At 36.2% G+C, this 21,807-nt stretch overlaps 3 protein-coding genes across 8 annotated transcripts in view; all 3 read left to right on the top strand.

Annotated features, from left to right (window-relative positions):
- The window catches only part of atp2b3b (ATPase plasma membrane Ca2+ transporting 3b), a 52,145-nt gene extending 40,505 nt beyond the window's left edge, over positions 1-11,640 (top strand). For 3 of the 5 annotated variants that reach the window (XM_026242160.1, XM_026242159.1, XM_026242163.1), the window contains one exon: positions 8,798-11,640. In XM_026242160.1, coding sequence (XP_026097945.1) covers positions 8,798-9,208 — 411 coding nt within the window. In that variant the 3' untranslated portion in view covers positions 9,209-11,640. The remainder of the gene's footprint in view (positions 1-8,797) is intronic. The other 2 variants (XM_026242162.1, XM_026242161.1) reach the window with 1 other exon arrangement.
- A 3,623-nt stretch (positions 11,641-15,263) lies between these two features.
- LOC113069152 (ninjurin-2) lies at positions 15,264-16,700 on the top strand. Of its 2 annotated transcripts, none has more exons than XM_026242157.1 (3): positions 15,264-15,550; positions 15,627-15,756; positions 16,600-16,700. In XM_026242157.1, the coding sequence occupies exons 1-3, from the start codon at positions 15,268-15,270 to the stop codon at positions 16,619-16,621; spliced, it is 435 nt and encodes a 144-aa protein (XP_026097942.1). In that variant the 5' UTR covers positions 15,264-15,267; the 3' UTR covers positions 16,622-16,700. The 2 variants fall into 2 exon arrangements, with proteins under 2 accessions (XP_026097942.1, XP_026097941.1); XM_026242156.1 differs by lacking the exon at positions 16,600-16,700 and adding an exon at positions 15,880-16,258.
- LOC113069151 (HAUS augmin-like complex subunit 7) lies at positions 16,608-20,118 on the top strand. Its single transcript, XM_074559883.1, is given in 11 exon segments — positions 16,608-16,740; positions 17,123-17,238; positions 17,349-17,416; positions 17,887-17,948; positions 18,123-18,205; positions 18,328-18,508; positions 18,510-18,544; positions 18,622-18,727; positions 18,812-19,027; positions 19,481-19,592; positions 19,675-20,118. Coding segments are annotated over 11 exon segments (1,143 nt in total). The 5' UTR covers positions 16,608-16,683; the 3' UTR covers positions 19,782-20,118.
- The last annotated feature ends 1,689 nt before the right edge of the window (positions 20,119-21,807 follow it).

Raw genomic sequence — 21,807 nt, 5'->3', positions numbered from 1 at the left:
GGGTTCTTCTTTGTTGTCTGAAGGTGTTGGTTTTATTTTCCAATCCCTGTTTCTCGATAAGCCATTCTCTGTCTTCTCTCTGTCCAATACCTAAACCTATTACCTACAACAGAATGCTTACAAAACAGCGTTAGTGTTAGGTGTGTGGCAGAAAATATATTTGCGTCTTTTTTTTATGCTGAAGTGGTTGCTTTTTGAGCAAATGGAATTGCAAAGCATATGATAGATCAGATTTCATAAACATGAACCATTGGTAAATTAAACAGATTGTCCCCACCTTTTGGACAAATCACGCTACAGATTACTCATTTATAGTCGTCTATAAAAAAAAGACACACTTCAGCTTTAAAATGAATAGCATACTCTTAATGATTTGTTATATACATTTGGACAACAGAATATATCATATAATACATTGCTATTAAAATATCATACACAACATGACTTTGTAAATAATTTAATAATTGCTTGAAATACTTAAAGAATTGCTTTTAAAATTTGTTTATTTAAAAAAAAAGAAGGTATGACTGTATGTTGCAAGAAGAACCTGTATTAAAACCTGAATGAAGTCCAAAAATCCACAGAGAGAATACAGAGAGAGAGCAATTATTTTCCAAGAGGCTTCTGTCGTCAAGCGTGGTTTGCTAAAAAGATGAGGTTTTACAGTAAGCAGAGGTACTAAGTGTGCTGCACTGATGGCTTTTGAGCCTTTAAAGGGGTAAACCTTCGAGTATAAGCCCTATAATGTTCTTCTCCCTCTGATAGTTCTCTCTCTCTCTCTCTCTCTTTCATTCTCTTTCCCTCTGTTACTTTTTTCCAGATAATGCATCTTGTAATTTCCATCGTGAGACTGTGTGAAAGCATCCTCTAATGTCTCTGTGCTACTGACTGCGTCTCCCTTCCACAGATCCTTTTTCTCTGTCCCATGGTTCACATGGTTCATGGCTAAAATCTATTTTTACCTGTCTCCTGTTCTCTCCTCTGTAGGCATCTTCTAAACTCTTCATAACTAACAGTCTTTCATTTTCTATTAAAAGTTGTCCATTAGAAAATGTCTAGATATAATTCTTTAAAGGAATCGAAACAAGGGTTCAAAACTAGTTCAGCTCTATTGATAACATCTTTGCCGTGCTGTTGAAAATAACATCAGCTTGTCTGTCAGGTTACAAAAACAAGCAAAGATAATAGATGCTGTCAATTGAGGCCATTCCAAACCTGTGTGACTTTTTTTTTCTGTGGGACATTAAATAAGATGCTTTAAAGAATGTTCATGCTGCTCTTCCGTACAATTACAGTGGATGGTGACCAAGTATATAGACCACACTATATTTAAACAGTTTTGTGAGAGGAACAGACTAGGGCTGGGATAAACTATTATTATTTAAACTATTAAACTAGCGATTATGTTTTTGATGCATCGATTAATCTAACGATTAATTTTTCAGACCGATTCGATTTCGATTATCTCTCCATTAATTGAACACTAACAATTTATACATGTTGATTTACATATCTGAATGAAAAAAACATGAATTCCTTAACATTGCAATATATGTTTATTGCTTTTAAAATTACAAAATAAAAGACTGACTTAAGAATGCATTACTTTGCACTTGTATAGAGATAGCATTCAATAAAACCTTGAAGCCTTGAAAATACATAGCTTACTGAAACAAGCCTACTGAACACATAGGGCCTAGCTTACTGAAAAAAAGTTCTTCTTTCAGATGAAAATAACAACAACTTGATGTCTAGCATTCAATAAAAAAGGTCACCCAAAATACTTGTTTAGAGCAATTGAAAGAATACAGTAACCAATGTAAACTTGAGGTCTTTAAGCTAATACAGAGAGTGATTTTCCAAAAAAAAAAAAAAAAAAACTTAAATTAACAGTGGGAGCCAGCAGCCTGTCATGGAGAAAAAAAAATCTACGAATGCTCCACGTGAAACTTTGGCGTTCCGCCCTTTTTCTATAGTGTCTAATGATTTTGGTTAATATGCACGAGGGAGAGAGAGAGAGAGAGAGCAAGACAGCGCTCGTGTAGTTTGAAGACTGTGAGTGCGCGCTCAGCCATGGCTCTCTCTCGTACGCGTCCTGTCCAGGCGGCAAGGAACTCGACCGGAAGTTGAAGTCGGGTGGGGGCTGCCATCTTTTAGCAGAACTTCACTTGCGTTAGAACTTCCCATTGACTCCCATTCATTTTGGCGTCACTTTGACATCGAATAACTTTACATCTGAGGCGTTTAAAGACTCCGTTTGTCCATTATTTATTTCTAAAGATACACGACAATGTATAAAGGGCTCCATTACCTTCTATGTTACATTATGGCCCCGTATAAACAGTTTTTGTAAAAAATAAAAGACAAAACCCTGGATTGGTTATATACCGTTGGACAGAATGTTGATCCGGCCATCGCGTATATTCAGCGCACATAAGGTAAATGTTTTGCAAATGTTTTTTAGAGAAATATAAACAGGTCGACGAATCGATGCGCATATTTTGCTTCAACGTATTTTTTGCGTAGACATCATCGATGACCTCGCCGCGTTGTCCCAGCCCTAGAACAGACCAATATTTAAGCTGTAATACACTGAAAATATTGAAGTCCTTCTATTTATGGTCACCATTCACTTTCATTGATGGAAGTTTGGGCTTGGACTTTGGATTTAGGTAAAAATATCTGCTTTCATGTTCCACCGAAGAAATAATGTCATGCAGGTTTGGAACAACATGAGGGTGAATAATAATAATTATAATATGGGTGAACTATTCTTTAAACTTGTTTTGAAAGCAGAATAGTGCTTTAATACACCCTGATAGTATTTAATTCCTGAATTTAAGATTGTGTACCGTATTTTTCGGACTATTAGTAACACCTAAGTATAAGTCGCATCAGTCCAAAAATACGTCATGACGAGGAAAAAAAAACATATATAAGTCGCACTGGACTATAAGTCGCATTTATTTAGAACCAAGAACCAAGAGAAAACATTACCATCTCCAGCCGCGAGAGGGCACTCTATGTGTTCAGTGTAGACTACAGGAGCACTGAGCAGCATAGAGCGCCCTCTCGCAGCTGTAGACGGTAATGTTTTCTCTTGGTTCATTTCTCTTGGTTCATGTCAAATTAATTTTGATAAATAAGTCGCACCTGACTATAAGTCGTAGGACCAGCCAAACTATGAAAAAAAGTGCGACTTTTAGTCCGGAAAATACGGTATTATACGTTTTCTTTTCTGAGAATAGTGGATTAACTACATTTTTTTTCAGTTCTTAAAGATTTTTTTTTCCTAGCTATTTCTCCATCTTTGTGATGTTTTTTTTTTCTTCTTTTCTCCAGGCTAGAAATGTTTAATTATGTTAATTACTAACATGTATCATTCTCCTTGATGTGCTTCATGTGTATCTGTACATTTTTCATCACACTTTGTCACATTGTGTTTGCGGACTTATGCTTATGTGGGTGAAATATGCCACTCTACTCACTCTAATCTTCTTTTTCAGCCCTATACACATAATTTTTGTTGTTTTTTCTCACGCTGAATTTTCTTTGGCTTTGACTGAGATTTACAATCATTAATAACATCATTCTGTCAACCTCATGTTAGAATTCAGACTACAGAAACATTTAGTAGATCTAGTGTGTTGATATCTTTGCCTAAATGTAGTATTTTTATTCATTTATGATGTATGTATTTATACATCATCTGTACGTATCTTTGAAAATCATTTCATGCCAGCGATGTAGCTCTTCAGAGAAGAAAGCACTATATTTAGATCAATCATTCATCACAGCTTGTATTTTTTTCCTCACAGCAGTCTCACACACGAATGTTTAAAAATATTTGACAGATCTACGGATCAAGTTTGTTTTCATTTTAGGTTTTGTAAGATGGGTGCGCATTGTAACCCAGAGGTTGAGAGGAGACGCAGTGCTGCCTCTGATAGATTCATGTTTATCTCACTCATTTGCTCAAACATTTGTCTTGTGCGGTTATGGTTCACTGCTCAACACAGATGCGCCATATCAGTAAAAGACAGTCAGTGGAATATATTTTCTCAAAGAGGAAAGGTCTAAGCAACACTAATTTATTATAAAGTTTTCCTAGCTTTGATTACCACCATCTGATAAAAATAATCATATTCATAGTCTGTGTCACTGTGCGAATTCTGCCATCAGATTATACAGTGCATTTAAAAAAATGCATTACTAAATGCATAATATTGTATCATTTTATAAAGATCACCATAGTTAAATTATTCAAGATGCAAATATGTGAGATATGTGAGATAAATCACAAATTATGGCAAAGAATATCAAAGCAAAATACACACATTGCTGCAATTAAAAACAACTCCTTTAAAAAAATTTAACAATTTATCATTTGAGTTGCATTAATTGTATTAATAGAGCACAATCTTAAATTCGCTACATGAAGAGCATTGCACTGTATAATTTTCAGCATTTACAGTCATTTCTAAATATAAATTATGTCAAATTAAAGACAGCTGTTAGATATATTGATAATTTACTCTTAATTTTGACCAGCTTCTTTATTTACCCATTTTAAAGAGTGAAAATAGGTCCATGTCCAGCGATTACCCTTTAACAGTCTTAATGCATAAACCTTTTTGAGTGCATTCATACCAATTCAACATGAAATCATTATTTCATCACTGCTTTGTTAACTACTTCCTCTCCTTTCCTGCATCTTATCACTTTGTCTGCTTCAAGTCTTTCTGTGTAGCTCTATTTTCATTTCAGACATCTTTGGGAAATATTTGTTGAGTAAAGAAGTCGTTTTTTGGTTTTAATGATAATTTTTTTCCATCAAGCTTTTTTTCTTTGAAGGACAGCGTGGGGGAGACAGTGGATAGTAATCTGGCATGCAAACTTTCAAAACAAAGAGGGAAAGAAATCTCAGTCAGTTTTAAACAAACACACATTTCCCAAAAGTGGGCGATATACTCGAATGTTTACCTGTATCCATGCAAAAAAAAAACTGAAAGAAAGAAGCTTAAAGAACAAAAATGAAAACAAACAGTTCCCAATTCAGATTTGCATGTCTTTTTCTCAACAAACAGGCTCTTTGGAAAAAAAGATAAGCACTTAACCAAATGCTTGACAGTCCCTTCCTGTTTGTTTGTTTTGTCTCTTCTAAATTCTTTCTTGGTAATTTTAGCTTCTTTTCCTTTGCTGGGTGAGTGTTGAAGTGAAGGTTGGGATGGGCGGCACCGGCCTGTGGCCACAGCAAAGGATTGCGCTCTCAAATCTCCTTCCTTCTGAATATATACACACACATGAGACGCGTGTGTATATGTGCTCCAGCTGCATTTGAGTTACTCTTACAGCATGAGCCTGACTGCTTACCATCACGCATTCAAGTTTTTTGAGTTTGACCTTGACTTTCATTGTTTCTGTTCCTGTAACACGTCAACGAGACAGCTGCACTTGAATGAGCATTTTGCTTTCTGATCGGTTCCCATGCTCCTTCTTCTTTTCTCTGCATATAGACTGAGGCAGATCTCATCAGCACTCTTCAGCTCTTCTTCTCTGTGTCTCATCTGCACTCGACTGCTCTGCTGCATGCCAAAAGATGCTCGCACTCTCTCTATCTCTCTCACTGAATGTGCTTTTCCACACCTCTTTAAACATTCATAACTGAATCTGTCATTCGGACAGTAATCCAGAATAGTATCCCTTACTGATATAAAAAAAAACAAAGTAAAAAAAACAACAACTCAAATCAGACCCAGACCTGTGATACTGTACAAAGGTGTGATCCATTTATGCTGATAAGGTGACTTTTGCAGAAAGCAGAGATGCTGTGACCTTGTTTATTGTGCCTGCTCTGTTCTTGTCAGTGTGATAGTGCTTGTTAAGGTCTCCTGTCACAGCGGTTGGTGTCATGTAATCAATGGCCCAGTGCCAGGAAGTGACTAGTCATCATCATCCGTTTAGATGATGTCTCTGGAAATTTGATAATTTATCCTCTGGCAGTCAATGTAATCTGAGCCTGTGGAGTAATTTATCACAGGCCTACAGGGGCAGACGCACATCTGTAGATCATTTGCATGTGTTTCTTCAAATATGCACTTTTAAATCATAGTTGATTAAAAAAAAAAAAAAAAAAAAAAAGCTTAAAACCTTTTTAATATGTAGGTCACAATAGAACTGAAAAACCCCTTAATTACAATTCAACATTTTTATTGTGATTTTTTTTTTACACAAATTACTGTTCCTTGTTTGTGCCATAATTTAGCTGCTATATATATATATATATATATATATATATATATATATATATATATATTGTATTTTTAAAAATACAATATATATATATATATATATATATATATATATATATATATATATATATATATATTGTATTTTTATTTTGATATGTGCATTTCTGTAAATAATGAGAGAATTCTTATTCCTTGTGATTTATGTATGTCTGTTGCTGGAAAATTGTTATTAGTACAATTGAAGATAAATTATAATAGTTAAAATGTAAGAAGCCTTCTAACGGGGTTTCTTTCTTTCTTTCTTTTTTCTGGAAGTGCCCATAATTGAAGAAACACACGTTTTATATTATTTTTATTATTATTATTATTAAATGGAATTTCCATTTCCAGTAAATCATAACAGTAGATTGGAATAAAACTCATTCTGCTGATCAGGGTGAAATATAAATCCATAGATGAGATTACAGATCCTCTGATATTTAACACCTCAGCTACAGTATATCTTCATAGATCATGACCTATTTTCACTCATTGGCATTAACTGGCATCATTGGCTGATGGCGTCATTATGCATGTTGTCTCCATTGCTTCTGTTATGATATCACAATCATATTACTAGAGTGCCACTGCTTCCTTGTTAACACACTTTTGAATGCTGCTAGTATACTTGAGGATTATGTCATAACTCCTCCAAGAACAGCATACCCCAGGTCCCCCAGTCATGCATCTGTGTATTCATAACATCCCCTGTGCTTAGCACCGTGTTGCAGATTCTTACCCACTGTTTCTTCCATTAGCTGTGTGTCTATGTGTGTATCAAGACATCCTGCCTTATGTTTCTCCTTCTCTTTGTGTCACTACTTCAATTTTCACCACTGATAAGTCAATATACACACATGGCTTATATTTTGTATTGGCTTTTTGTTTGGTACTTTGTGCTTCCATTAATCTGTTAGTTTTAGGCCTGGTCTGTTTTCTGTTTTGAGCTTATGAGAATGTTCATCACCTTTAATTTGGTTTTATTTTGTTTGTCATCTGTCTTTCTTTGAGAAACGCTTAAGATCTGGTTGTGCAGCTTTAGTATAAAGTCCATGTTTATAGGTATTCTAGAATCTAAAAACTGAATGTGCATTGTGTAATTTCTGCAGCATAAAACCTAAAACACAAGTGCAATCTGTTTGTCTGAGCTGAGCTTACGCAATGACCAGGGGCATTATTAATGCATGGTGGATTACCAAAGGAAAGCAAATATTACTATTAGAAACCAGTAAAACAATGTCTATAGTGTTTTTGTAATGATTTCCCAACCTATTAAGCAATATCATATCATATATGCAAGAATGTTGAATATTTACACCAGTAAAGAATGACATAATTGCAAGTATGGTATTATTTTAATTTAACATTTCACTAAAACAAAGTTCAAACATTAGGGGTAATTTAGATTTCAAACAGAATATTGTCAGTTACTTTGCCTATTTTTGGTCCACCAATAGTTCCAGATGAAGCCATAGCAGAATTAACTGATGTCTTTAAGGAACAAAACGTAGCGCTTATTCATTCCCAAATGAATCAGTGATTGAATTAATTGATGTCAAATGGAGTATACTTCGAAAGGTTACATATTCTGCAGTAAATATATTGTAAACGCTTGCATCAAAACTAAAGTACACAGTTTCAGTTTTGACAATTTAGCATATGTGTAAAAACTGAAACAAACTTTGGGTGTAAGCATTTGCATTAAAACTAAAGTATACTTTGGGATTTAGATTTGTGCCAAAACTGAAACATACTTTGGGTTTAAGCATTCACAATAAAACTGAAGTATACTTTGGGTTTAAGCGTTCATATTAAAACGAAAGCATTCTGTACTTTGGGCTTAAGCTTTTGCATCAAAACTGAAGTATATTTTGGGTTTAAGCTTTCACAATAAAACTGAAGCATACTTCTGGCTTGTGCATTTGCAACAAAACTGCAGCATACATTGGGTTTTAGCTTTCAGATTAAAAATGAAGCATACTTTGGGCTTAAGCGTTCACATTAAAACTAAAGCATTCTGTACTTTGGGCTTAAGCGTTCACATTAAAACTGAAGCATAATTTGGGCTTAAGCATTTGCATCAACACTAAAGTATACTTTGTGTTTAAAAATTCACATTAAATCTGAAGCATACTTTAGGTTTAAGCGTTCACACTAAAACTGAAGCATGTAATGGGCTCAAGAATTTGCAACAAAAACTTTTGCGCAATTCTTGTTTTTTGTGACTAGAAATTTCACATTGCACCTTCAAGTACCAAAATAAAATTATTACTATACCCTAATAAAAAAAAAAGACAGACAGATTCAGTTAGTGCAACCTGATCTTGAGCTGTCTGTGCATTGTAAGGCATGTTCAGAACAGGTTCTACAGTGATTCAGATCTTTTCTATCACACATGTACTGAGAGATTTCTTTGCTCCCACTCTCCTCTGTCTCAACCCTCTTCCTGTCCTCACTTCTCCCACTCTGTTTTCTCTCTGTGCCTCGTCCCCTCTCTTCACGTGTAGATGCGGGTGGTGAAAGCGTTCCGTAGCTCCCTTTATGACGGAATCGAGAAACCCGCGTCCAGGAATTCCATCCACAACTTCATGGCGCACCCCGAGTTTCTCATCAACGACTTCATCCACAACATCCCGCTGATCGACGACACCGACATTGACGACGAATCGGAGTGGTCGAGACACAACCAGCACTTGCATCCGGCCTTCCGAAAGCCCCCTCCTCCTCCGGTCCAGCATCCGCAGCGTTCCCACCCCCGTCCCTACCGGCAGTACAGCCTCCCCGTCACACCTAACCGTAACAATAATGCCATTGAGAGCGACGTCTACCATCTGAACCTCCCCACAGGCCCAGACGGGCACTGGACAACCCCCTCTCAACAGCTGTACCCTCTCCTTGCCCTGGAGACCTCTCTATGACTGACCACGCTCAAGAGGATAAGACCTTAAGAACTCTGAGGATGCGGACCTGTGTGGGTCAGGCTGGTGGGGGAGGCTCCTACGGACATGTTGTAGGTGGTTTACCCCCAACACTAAGACCAATCATTTGCCCACTACCACCATCCACCGAAAGCACTTTCACTCCTCATGTCTCAACAACAGCCCCACAGACACCTCTCCTCTCACCGTGGGGAGAGGAGGCCAGTCTGCTGCATGTCTGTGGTTCCTTTGGACAGACCTGAGAAGGTGAGGAATCCAGACCCGATGGATTTTAGCGGCTCTTTAGTGCTGGTGACTATTGACCTCTCATAATGCAAAGGAATATGTTCCCTACAGGTGGAGTAGGGGTCCATTCACTTTACTTTTTATCGGTGTTACTAAACTCAATATTATTATTATTATCATGTGTGACTTCTTACTATCGCCACCATCATCCTGAGTGCTCAGATTATCATTGCGATATCACAGAAAACGACTTGTATTACTCTGAGTGCTTTATGGATTAGCTTTAAAACATTTTATTTATTGATTGATTTATTATTTATTTATTTATTTATTCATTTATTTATTGTGATCACCCAGATCTTCTTTCATTTTCACTTTGTCTATCTCTCTCTCTCTATGTGTCTGTGTGTGTTGTGTCTGTCCTAAAAGCATAAAAAAAATCTAGAAAAAGAAGTACTAACAAAGCAAAGATAATATTAATTTGAAGCTTAGATTAAGTCAATTATAATTTGTCTGCTGATAACAAAAAGAAGACAAAAACGTCGCCGCACCATTTTAACGAGCATTGTTTGCAGCATTTTATGTAAATGAAAAAAAAAGAAGTATTATTTTTGGGTAATTTTTAGCTTCATTCTAAGGGAGAATTAAACTGAAATCATGCTCATGATATTTTAAACATTTATGCAACATGTTCATGTTAAGAATATACTACAGGGTAGAGGATTTGGGCAATCCCATCACAGCAATTCAGTGATCGTGGGTGGGATTTCGGTGGTTTTCCATCTCAGCAATGGCAATCAGCCTTATGACAAAATGGCCTTGTTAATATGTTATACCTTGTTCAAAGTAGCTGAAATTGGATTTAAAGGATTTCAGTGGGTTTGCCCAGACTCGACATTTAATGGTGTCTTATATTTCTTTCACATAAAAGCCATTACAATTCATGTTGTGCAGATGACACCAACAAATGCATCAACCCTTTAAACATGTTCAAATAATTCTACTCAGTACATGCATACCTGCTGGCCCTTTAAATACATTCGCACTCAGACTTGCTTTCCTCATGTACTGTATGTGAAATATTTATCAGATTATGAATATCTGCAGACTGTGGTCACCAGGGTAGGGAATCCATCATATACTGCCACACCATAGTAAAAAAAAAAAAAAAGATGAAAGATACTAAAGATGGACAATCCGTGAGGGTATCATTACTTTTGCACAATATCAGGGTTCACCGTGGACTTTGATAGACACACTGTCTGGCTATTGTTCTATATTTTAGCATTTCAGAACAAGTAATCCCTATTATATACTGTATGTAAAGACATGCATGATTCTCCATGTCAGATGATAGTGTGTTTGATTCAGTTACATTCCATTGACGTTCCACTGATCAGTTGTACCATTTGAGGGTTGCCTCCTGTTATACCCAATAATCGTCTAGAATGGTATCGTTATTATGATACCACTTCAGTCGATGCATTGCAACTTATTACAATCATTTCGGGGAATGAGACTGGCACTTATGCAACAGACTGCCCTGCCCACAGCTCTGTGAAATACGCTTCATGTACATATGGATCTTGAAGAAAAAAAAACCTTTATCTGTATAGAATACTTTTCTAGATTGTCCAGTTCAAAGAAACTGGCGAATATTGAAAGCAGACAATGCAAGCATGAATGTCACTAGATCATGTCATTGCATTGGTCGGTCGTGTCTTTGTGGAGCATGTTGATATCATATTACTTGCTTTACACCTTCATTGTTTGACTTCACTTTTGTCCGTTGATGCTTCACTGTGGCTCTTAAGTGGTTGGAGGACACGCGTTTCTCCTTCCAGTGCATCTGTGCTGTCATTAATGTGCTATTATCCATGCTGATGTTCTCCTCCTGATACTCTGCCCTGTCTGTGGCGTGGAGCCTGGAGGTGGAGCAGTGTCGCACTGCCAATCTGACTACTTGTTATAGTATGCCAAAAAACACATTGCCTGAAATGGGTTGACTTGTTCTACGACTAGCAGATAGTTTTGTCGTTGGATCTTTAAATGGAAACCCATTTTTAAAGGAATATTCTGGGCTCAGTCACTGCTTTTGTTTAAGAAAAATCCAAAATCTGGAGGATACGGAAAGGCTTGCTATGAAAGTGAATGGGGCCAATCTGTGAACATTAAAATACTCATTGTTTCAATAGTATAGCCAGAAGATGCAAAGCGTATGAATGATGATGTGACACCATAAAACCCTAAAATGATTGTAAAAATGATTGTTTTAACAGTTTTAAAGGTTAAATAAACATTTTTACAATAGAATTAATCAAATTCAATGTTTACGATTATAATTGTCACATTTTTTTCTTTTAAATCCTTCAACAACCATTCAGTTTCATTGAAGGTGCTACATCGCAACCTTAATATTTGCAACTTAATTTATTATCAACAATTGCCTCACATTTTCTTTTATACATTTTAATTTAAAAGTATATCTTGTGGTAATCAACATAATGTCACAAATGCTTCACATGCATTGAACTCGGAATATTCCTTCAAGCAAAACTGTGTTCTATCTGCATGAGTGTGTCCGACCTTTCTCCGGGTTCGATCGGGCTCAGACAGTTCCAGTGGAGTCTCTAGTGTCGAGAGCGCTGGCAGGTCTCATGGGCTGAACCCATTTAAAGGCCCACACACAGTCAGCAAGTCAAAGTGGTGGTCAGGGAGGATAGGTCACTGAACCTGCTATACCATAATAAAGAAACATTTCCTAACCTTATCTTATCCTCAGCAAAGCTTAACTACCAAAATAGGCCTCAAGCTATGCTCGTCTCTTAATCATTTCTAAATCTAACAACTATATATAAGACGTATACCCCAATCATTGAACTCTCCAGACAGATATTTTTCACAGTGGCATATGTATGGTATCCCTCCTCTCCACCACAACAGACAGCCACTTTATCAAGACTCCTGATAGAGTGACATATATATATATATATATATATATATATATATATATATATATATATATATATATATATATTAGAAAATAAATAATCCAAAATCTCCTTCATCTGCCTTCATTTTGTTTCATTCTGTTGTAGAAAATGCAAGGTAAGGTGAAAAAAAGTAAATAATATACTATATTTAATATAAAAGTTATAAATTATTGTACAACTGCACCATTACTGTACATTTTGCCAAAATGTGCACATGTGCGTCTTTTGTTTACGATTTAAGATTAAGTTTTGTTTTTTTTTCTTTCTTTTTTGCTTTACTCTATTGTCTCTTCTAATTTCTTTCTTATTTTACTTTTTTGTAAAGAATTACAATTGAACAGCTTGTACATTATTATGATTACTATTATTATGACTATTATTATGATTATTATTATTGTCTTTTTCCATCAGTGCTCTTTTAGCCGATGGGGGGAAAAACAGTTGCACATTATCCTGAAAATACACTTACTGCTCTACAATGGAAAAAAGGAAAAAAAAAAAATTAAACTATGAAATATATTAATAATTACCTGCCTGTTACTTAAGAGAAAAAAAGTATCTATCTAAGATGAAAGAACACAGCTGTATACTGTAGACTAAACTGTATGGAAATCTAAGAATTTAATGGGAAAATAAGTCAACACTTTTTGTCTGTATAAAAAATCAAATCAAAGTATTCTACAATAATAACTTTGACCAGTGTCTGTGGTTGTGTTTTATTGTGTGCTTGTGATTATTTCTTCTGCTTGATGACAAAGCTTCACAAACTGCCAGAACACCTCTTCCGAATCTTTTTTGGAAAGATAAAGTCATTCTGGTTATCATTTTGGGATGGGCAACACTTTTGCTTCACATTTTGGCAAACTTTGTATTCTGTAAATAGTTTGTTCTGGTTCTCATTGCAGGTTACTCTGGCTAGGAGCTGGCCACTTAGACAGGACGAGAACGTGACTTACATTTTAAGGGATTAACTACCATTTTTCCATTACATTTATCTGAATTAAATGATACCAATGGGAGACAAGGTTAATGTAACTGTCTTGCTGCCCATGATGGAGCTCTGCTTATTAAGCATAATTACTTTATTTGGAGTTGGGATGGTGCTGGGATGCTGGATGAATTGTCATGGAATGAGGTAAGTGAGCATTTCCTGGCTTTGCTGGAGCAAAACATCCTGGGAGGACACAATTCGCATTCATAGTTTGTTTCAAGTCAAATTACTGAGATAATTACAAAAGACGAAATTGTTTTATGTTAAAGGCCTTCCAGTTTTTTTTGTTATTTGGTAATGGCTTGGTAGATGAGTTATCAAAAAAATATCTAGATGTTTTGTTGTGTCAGTAGAATACATGAGGTGAGTAATCATTATGTAAACGTGTTGATTTAAAAACCGGTAATTAAAGGAATGCTGACGTAACTGTGCACTACTGAACGAGTCCCTGAACGAATCATAACGACTCTTTATAGTGAAAGTAAACAAAAGATTCGAGTCACTGGGATGAATCAGTCCTCACCACTACTAATACTCTTAACAACCAGAGCAGAGCTGAAGGTGCAATCAGTTGTTTGTTATGTTTTAGTGCAGAAATCACTAATTTCTCACGCGGTTTTTGTATTAATTCGTGAGCTTCTCGAATGCTTCTTTTAAATTGTCTGATTAGTCAAAGCTAAGCATCCGTCTCTATGGAGGAGAACCAACCTCTTAAAGAACCAGGAACGGTGGAGGTAAAGTTTATATTGATGTTTGATGCTTTTTATTTTTTAAAAAAAGGGAAAAAGTTTGTACTTTTTTAACGCAAAAAGGATAAAATGGAGACGTGTCGTTTTATTTATCTTAAAGGGATAACTATAGGTGATCATATACTGTAGCCTGATGGTTTATATTCTGTATTATTCGTTCTTATCATTTTGTTTACATGTTTATGGATTAGCCAGCCTATATCCAGTTTTACAAAATATTATAATAAACATCTATTGGAGTGCATTAAAAGTTACATGTAAAAGAGGAATTAAACCAGTACTGTTTTTGTAACACTATAAATAGCATATTAGGGAGTGTACTTGTCTGCTCTTACAGAATGAAACATTAGGTTTGAAAGAACTGGAGAACACCCTTCTTCACCACCCAAAACTGCTATGCGGACAGACACACAGATGCAGTCTTACCTTGGAGATGTTATCATTCCCTTATTTTGTATATAACCAGAACAGAGTTGTTATACCCTGTTTAAAATGTATCCATCTCTTAACTATTCAGGAACAAGCTACATGAACTCTTCAAAAGAAATGCAAAATAAGAGAAACAATAAATGATCAAATTGAGGATTTTTGTGAATTATGTTCTTGGGAAATACAAAATGATTATTACACATATGATACAACACTTTTATTTTTTTTAATGAACTTGAACTTATTGGTTTCATAGCACTGACCCTCAAGACTTAGCCCTTAAGACATACTGTAACCCTCCTGTCTGGGGTCTCAATTATTCAAAAACCTTTGTTGTATTGTATTTGCCTGAAGATTTTTTGTCGTCTAAGCAATATAATCATATGTACGCTCTCAGAAAAAGGGAGAAAAGCTGTTACTGGGATGGTACCTGTATGTTATAGGTACTCATATATAGCTTTAAGGTACAAGAATGGAGCCTTCAGGTGCCAAGGTGTATCTTTTGAAAAGGTACTGCCCAAGTGACAGCTTTTTTACCATTTAACATTTATATATATATATATATATATATATATATATATATATATATATATATATATATATATATATATATATATATATAAAATTAGGAGGGAATAGAAAATATGTTGAATGTTTACAGTGTTCACCAACAGATTTTTGTTAGTAATGTTCACTCCCTGTCAGGCTCCTGGCGCAGGGAGCACACAGCGTCCCTTCAACATGAATCATTACGCTACTAAGAAGAGTGCAGCGCAGAGCATGTTGGATGTGGCTCTTCTGATGGCGAACTCCTCTCAGCTGAAGACAGTGCTGCATTCAGGAGCACAGCACCGCTTCTACGTTCCTCTCATCGCTCTGATCTCACTGTCCATCTCACTGCAGGTCATTGTTGGCCTCCTGCTCATCTTCATTGGTTAGTTATCTCTTTGAAAGTATTCTGCTGTAATTTCATTGATGTAACATTATGTGTTTTCTCTTGCTCCCTTCAGTGAAGTATGACCTGAATGATGTTAAGAAACAGCCGAGACTTAACACAATGAATGACGCAGCAACTGTGTTTGTGTTCTTTACCGTTCTTATCAACATCTTCGTCACAGCATTGGGATTTGAGACTGGAGGGTGAGCAGAGTAACAGCAAAGCATCATTAGAAAATAGATGTATACTCATTCTTTCCATTATTTTTATAGTTTAGTTAACTGAGGTAGACTGTACTAACTTTACATCTCATCCCCTTGTTTCAGGGGCAGTGCAATATTTGAAACTGCACTCGCTCAGACCAGATCTTTAAACTTCACTGATGATTAAGCTCACATGATTGTATTGGGACTCAACCTGCCTTTCATGTCATCAACGTGTTTTTACCGAACAACTTACTGGACACTATAGGCTTACTCCATATCATAACAAAAGATCTCATGTGATATTATGTAGGCCTAATGTTTAGCCAGCACATTTAAACAAACTATGAAATTGTCTTTTTCTCAGTTTATGTGGAAGATACCTTTTTACATAAGGGACACAATAGAGAATATAGCAAATTGTTTGTGATTTTTTTATTTTCTTGGTTATTGCATCATTCTAGCAACACTGATGAAAACCTAATTTAAATAAAAACATATTTTTGTCCAACAAATATTTTAGACTCATTTAATCAAGCTGTTTCATACGTACATAAGAGATTTGATTTGTACCAGAAATTTTTTTTTGGGATGTATTGATAAATTAGTTTGCATATGATCTAAAATGAATAATTAAAAGCAGTTAGAGGATGTGTAGAAATATAAACACACATACATCCATACCTGAAATATAAGAAATGAACATCCCACACTGTTTGTTTTACTGAATCACCAAACAAAAGTGCTCAAATCTGTATAATTCTCAATGTAAATATTATAACCCTACTTAGCTAAGCCTGTATAGTAACCTATTGTGGACTGTGTTTCGTTGTAATATGCTAGCGGCCGCCGGGGGTCGCTGTAGCCGCATGCGCTGAATGACGCGGACGCACGCACAGACGCGCACGCGCTGCAGGAATAACAAACATGGCGGGCAATTCAAAAGAGCAGCTGCTGTCTGTTCGAGTTTACAACACCCTTCAGGTAGTTTACACATCTTCATAGACACACCACACACAGAAAATGACACACTCAATCATTTTCTGATGTTTCGCGGATTCAAAACTCGCTGTGCTGGGTCTGTAGTAACGTTAGTGTTTTTTGGGGTCAGTGAGCTGCTAGTTTGTGTACGTTAACTGTTAAAATCACATAGTTTAAGATATCACTTTTTTTCACAATTCAGGACATCATTTGTGTAATAGAAAAACAATACAGTACTTGATATTATTGCTGGTTTAGTTAACGTTATCGTTTCGTCTGTCAGGCTCAATGAATGCTGCATATGTATCTGTTTAGCGAGCCTGACAAATATTGGAAACCCGAGCAAATTGTCAGTAAAACACAGTAACTTATTGTTGTGGCTCAGAGTGTGGGCTGTCCTCTGGTGGACGGGCTGTACCTGCGGGAGCCGGACAGTGTGCACGAGCTCCTCTGCTCTCCCTCTTTACACAGGACTGATATCCTCAAGTGGATTTGCGCCAGGTCTGATGCCTAAATGACTATCAAACATGATTAGAATAATGACAAGTTTGTAGTTTGCAGATCTGTGTACTAAAATGCCTTGCTTTGTTTGTGTGTTTGTTTTTACAAAGCATTTGTCCATCCCTAAAGGAGAAGTTTTCCACAATTAAAGCAACTCAGAATGAGGATTTAGTTCAAGGTAATGCCTTGTATGGGTCAAAGACGAAAAGAGGTTTTCAGGCATAAAAACTATACATTCTAAATTAATTTTAATCTTTAAATGTAGTTTTTTTCTGTTACATTAGAACGTGTCTTGTCAAAATCTTTTTTTTTTCTGAGCATAAAATAATGACTGCGTACATTTTTACCATTATTTAGAACAAGAATCATTTGATGACATTTAATGACTCTATGTAAGGATTGCTAATTGTATTAAATTAAAACAAAAATAAGGATTACTTTTTTCTTTTAGATATTTTAATAAGCACAGGTTAGAATAAGTAAGTTCGGTTTAAAATCTGTTACTCTGATATTTATTTACAAAGATAAGAAGATCCAGCGAAGTCTCTGTCTGCTATTTCAAATTATTATGTTATTTTCATATGCTTATTGTTTAATATATAGTTATATATGTTTATTGTTTTGTTGTGCTTTCTCTCTTGCACACAGAACTCGCACGGTTTGGTTTTGAAATGATGTTATGTAAAGCTAACGACCAGGATTTAATCAAGGTATGAAGTTATACAATGCTGATCTTTACACTGTCTCGTGCATTTTATGTATCGAGCAGAATAGAGATTCCTCTGAAATGTTTTTGAAAATGTGATCTTTCACGCTGTTGAATACTTCATTAACTTTGGTTAACATATTGAATTAAAGTGTCCTGTTGTGTGTTATATTTCCAGGGTCTTGCACCACCATTACAGCAGCTGAGGTTTCTGGAGCAGCTTCTAATGGTCATTCAAGCAGACTCCTCCATCAACTTTAGGTATCTGACTTTTGCAGCTTTTTGTAACATTGATTTAACTTCATCCTTAATTCCTGCCCTCCGAAGCCCCTGCGATAATTTGCATGTGCTTGTTTCTATTGTGTTTGTTTTGATGGATGTAGGCAGAACTCATCCTCTTGTGATGACAATGTGAGGAACGATGATCTCCTTCAGGAACTAATGTTTCAGGATCACTTACCAGACCTGGATGTGCTCCTGAATCCAGTCTGCAACCCGTGGCCTGCACATATCCGTGAACATCTAATACGCACACAGTCAACTCACAAAAAAAAAAACGAATGGAAAACAACACAGTAAACCGGGTGATATCATAAACAGGTCTGTATGATTGTTCTGCACCCATGTATGTTTTCAACCGCTGTCTTTAACACAGTTGTTATGTGCTGCTGTTGAAGGAGTGATCAACATTCCCGACTAGGAAGTCATGGAGAAGAAAGCCTGACAGAGGCCATGGCGCTGCTGCAGTCTACGCAGAGCACACTAGTCGAGCTCCACAACGAGGTGGGAACATCATGTGCCATTTTTCAGATCTGATATGATGTGTTTGGTTTCCATAATAATAGCATGATTCTCTCTGTTCCTCAGTGTGAGTTCCTGCAGTCACATTCGTCAGGTTCGGCAGCTGTTCTGTCCCCCTGTGCGCTGAAAGTGGCCATCTCAGACATGTCTCAGCTCATGACGGCTTTTGGACACATCTATACAACAGACTTCAAGGCGTACTGCCAAAGATCCCCTCCGGTCCTCAGTTCTGGTGCTCAAGTGTTTCCGTCTGTACATCAGCTCCTGCACACCTGTAATACGGTAAAGCATCCTTCATCATTTATCTGCAGTTACTTAAAGAGATCGTTCACTCAAAAATGAAAATTTGCTGTTAATTGGCTTTTTTTTTCTTGTATAACAGTAAAGATTTTTTAGTTACTGGTATTTTTTTTTTTTAGCTTAGACCATAGTCCTTGGCAATGTGTGAAAAACAAGTCAGTGGTTACAGTCAAAAAAAAGTAAAAATCAGGGGACGCTAAATGTAATACAAATGGCTCCTGACAATATATTGAGGTCTTATGAAGCAAAATCTTTGGTCTGTGCATTGGAAACTGAACATTAATACCTGTAATCTATTCTGAATTTGCACAGTTTTTTATGTTTCTAGGTAGAATGCAGTTGTTTTTGAAAAGAATGCCATTGAAGAGAGTTTTGAATTACATGTCTGGATACTCTCTGGACAGCCGTTTTGTGTATTCTTCTTTTACGTTTCAGGAGCTGGAGGCTCTTATGCAGCTGTATGAGACCTCATCGTCTCTCACACAAACAGAGCGACAGCTGCAGACAGAAAAGCAGTACTGGTCTAAAGGGAAGAAGTGCACACTGCGTGAGTGTTTTCTTGGATTTGAGTGAAACTTTGCGCTCCAACTTCTGAATAATTTGCTTGTTTTTTTTTGTTTGTGTTTTAGCCGAACGGATGGAGGAGCTTAAGAACAGATATGTGGCTTTTCTCTCCCTTTACCAATCTAAGGACCAAGGACTAAGCAGAAATCTACAACCTTCAGCTTGGATTTAATTAGTGAAAGGCATGAGGTGTCAAACATAACCAATCAGACCACTTATTTACATGTTCAGGACTGTTCCCATGCCATGCACTGTCATGCAGATTTATAATAGGAATAAATAACAAACTGCAAGACACTGATCAATAAGCATTCCACTTATAAAATTGCCTTCTAATAGAATACTCCTAAAAAGCTTAAAACTATAATCCTCTTTTTTTACAAAAACCTGTGATTTAGTATATGCTGTAGCAAACACAAGTGTGCCCGTGTTTGATTTGCAATTATACTGTATTGTCGTGACCTGTTTTTTTGTTGTTTTGTTTTTAAATAAAAACTCACCTTCTAGATACACAAGGTGTTTTTAGTTCATAGATATTTTTAGTTTGTGTTAAGACAACTAAAGCTATTGTCTGTCTGAAACCTCGTCGTCTGTCACACTAACAGTGCACCAGATGCAGACAGACAAGCGTTACTCACTGGTGACACTAATGGTAGGGTCTTTCTCTCAGAGTTCAAAAGCACATCTTTTGGAGAGAGCCAGGAGTTTCAGTCTAAAACACCTCTCAGGCTGAGCTGATATGTTTGCGAGCCCCATTTAAACATTTCTGTTGCTAAACAAAACCCGAAGAAAATGGAGAATCAAGCCTTTAATCAATGCGGAAAGGTAATAGATGTCTGCTTTATTTTTTCTTGTTTGTATGTTTGTTAAATATACTGTAATGTTACAAAAGTATTTTACAGAACAGATCATAACATCTTGTAACTCTCTCTATATAATATATGCTTTATATGAATTAATTTGTTGAATATCTGGTTATGTTTCATTCAAGCAGACTATCCTCAAGACAACATGCCCTCGATAGCACCTAAGTGATGCTCATACTTCTGTTGCAAAGGTCCTTCAGGTGTGTGTACAAGCAATGCTGTGTGAAGTTTCATATTTGCTTAAGCTTGTCATTGATACTGTCCTGTGGAAAGAACTTGACTTGCTTGAGAAAAGGACATCTTTCAGCCTAAACTTGCCACATTTTCTTTCTGCAGAATTTTCACGAGGTGTGTTCATTCACTTTTGTCTTACACTCAATAACTACTTGTTACTTATTTATTTCCTAATTACATGATCTTGAGTGGACAGGGCAATGTAGCGAATTACAGTATTTTCCACTTTACAGAATCTGCAGTAATGTGTCAGATTGTAATGTATACATGCATTGAATTTAAAATCGTGTATATTTTTATCTTGTCATCTATACTTTGTTTTTTAAATTAATTCTAATGCTGTACTGCACTTTAATGACTTTACATCTCTACTTTTTCAGAACCAGCATCTGATGTTGCAGTCCCTCGGAATAACCGTATTTTTCGGACTATGAGTCGCACCTGAGTATAAGTCGCATCAGTCCCAAAATACGTCATGATGAGGGGAAAAAAACATATAAAGCCCTATTCGGACGGGACTAGTTTTACAGGGGGTCGTTAGAGAAATCTGCGTTTTTCTCACACAACCTCTGTGATAATTCCAGAGCAAATTACCTACCGTTTTTCAGCAAACTCAGTTATACTCTGAGAAAACTAATTCCTTCCGAATGTGAATGTCTGTGATTGCCGGTGATATTTTATTTCACAACGCGTTTCCTTGTGTGTTTTGGCCAAAGTGAATTACCATAGTTGCTCTTACCGCGCGCTGTGTTTGATATATTTGTTTAGTGGCAAATAAATAGTAATAAAAAAAATAATACAAATAATAAAATCAAGAGCAAGATCGCGTAAACTGTTAATACCGGCTATTGTAATATCAGCATCAGGTAAGATTACTCACGTTCATTTATGTACTCGGTTACATAATGTTTTAATTACATTTAATAAAAAAAAAGGAAAACAAGTTAAACTAAAGGAACCACACATTAACATGGTTTTGTTATACTAGCCATTTAGTATTCATTGTGTAATAATACTAAGGCAATCATTCTGAATGAATGCAATGCAATGCACGGATACACAGAGTGCGTGATCTCTGTGACGCCCAGATGCACAAAT

Source organism: Carassius auratus, unplaced genomic scaffold (genome assembly GCF_003368295.1).
Source record: "Carassius auratus strain Wakin unplaced genomic scaffold, ASM336829v1 scaf_tig00000876, whole genome shotgun sequence".
NCBI lineage: Eukaryota > Metazoa > Chordata > Actinopteri > Cypriniformes > Cyprinidae > Carassius > Carassius auratus.
This window is presented reverse-complemented; position numbering and strand designations above follow the sequence as displayed.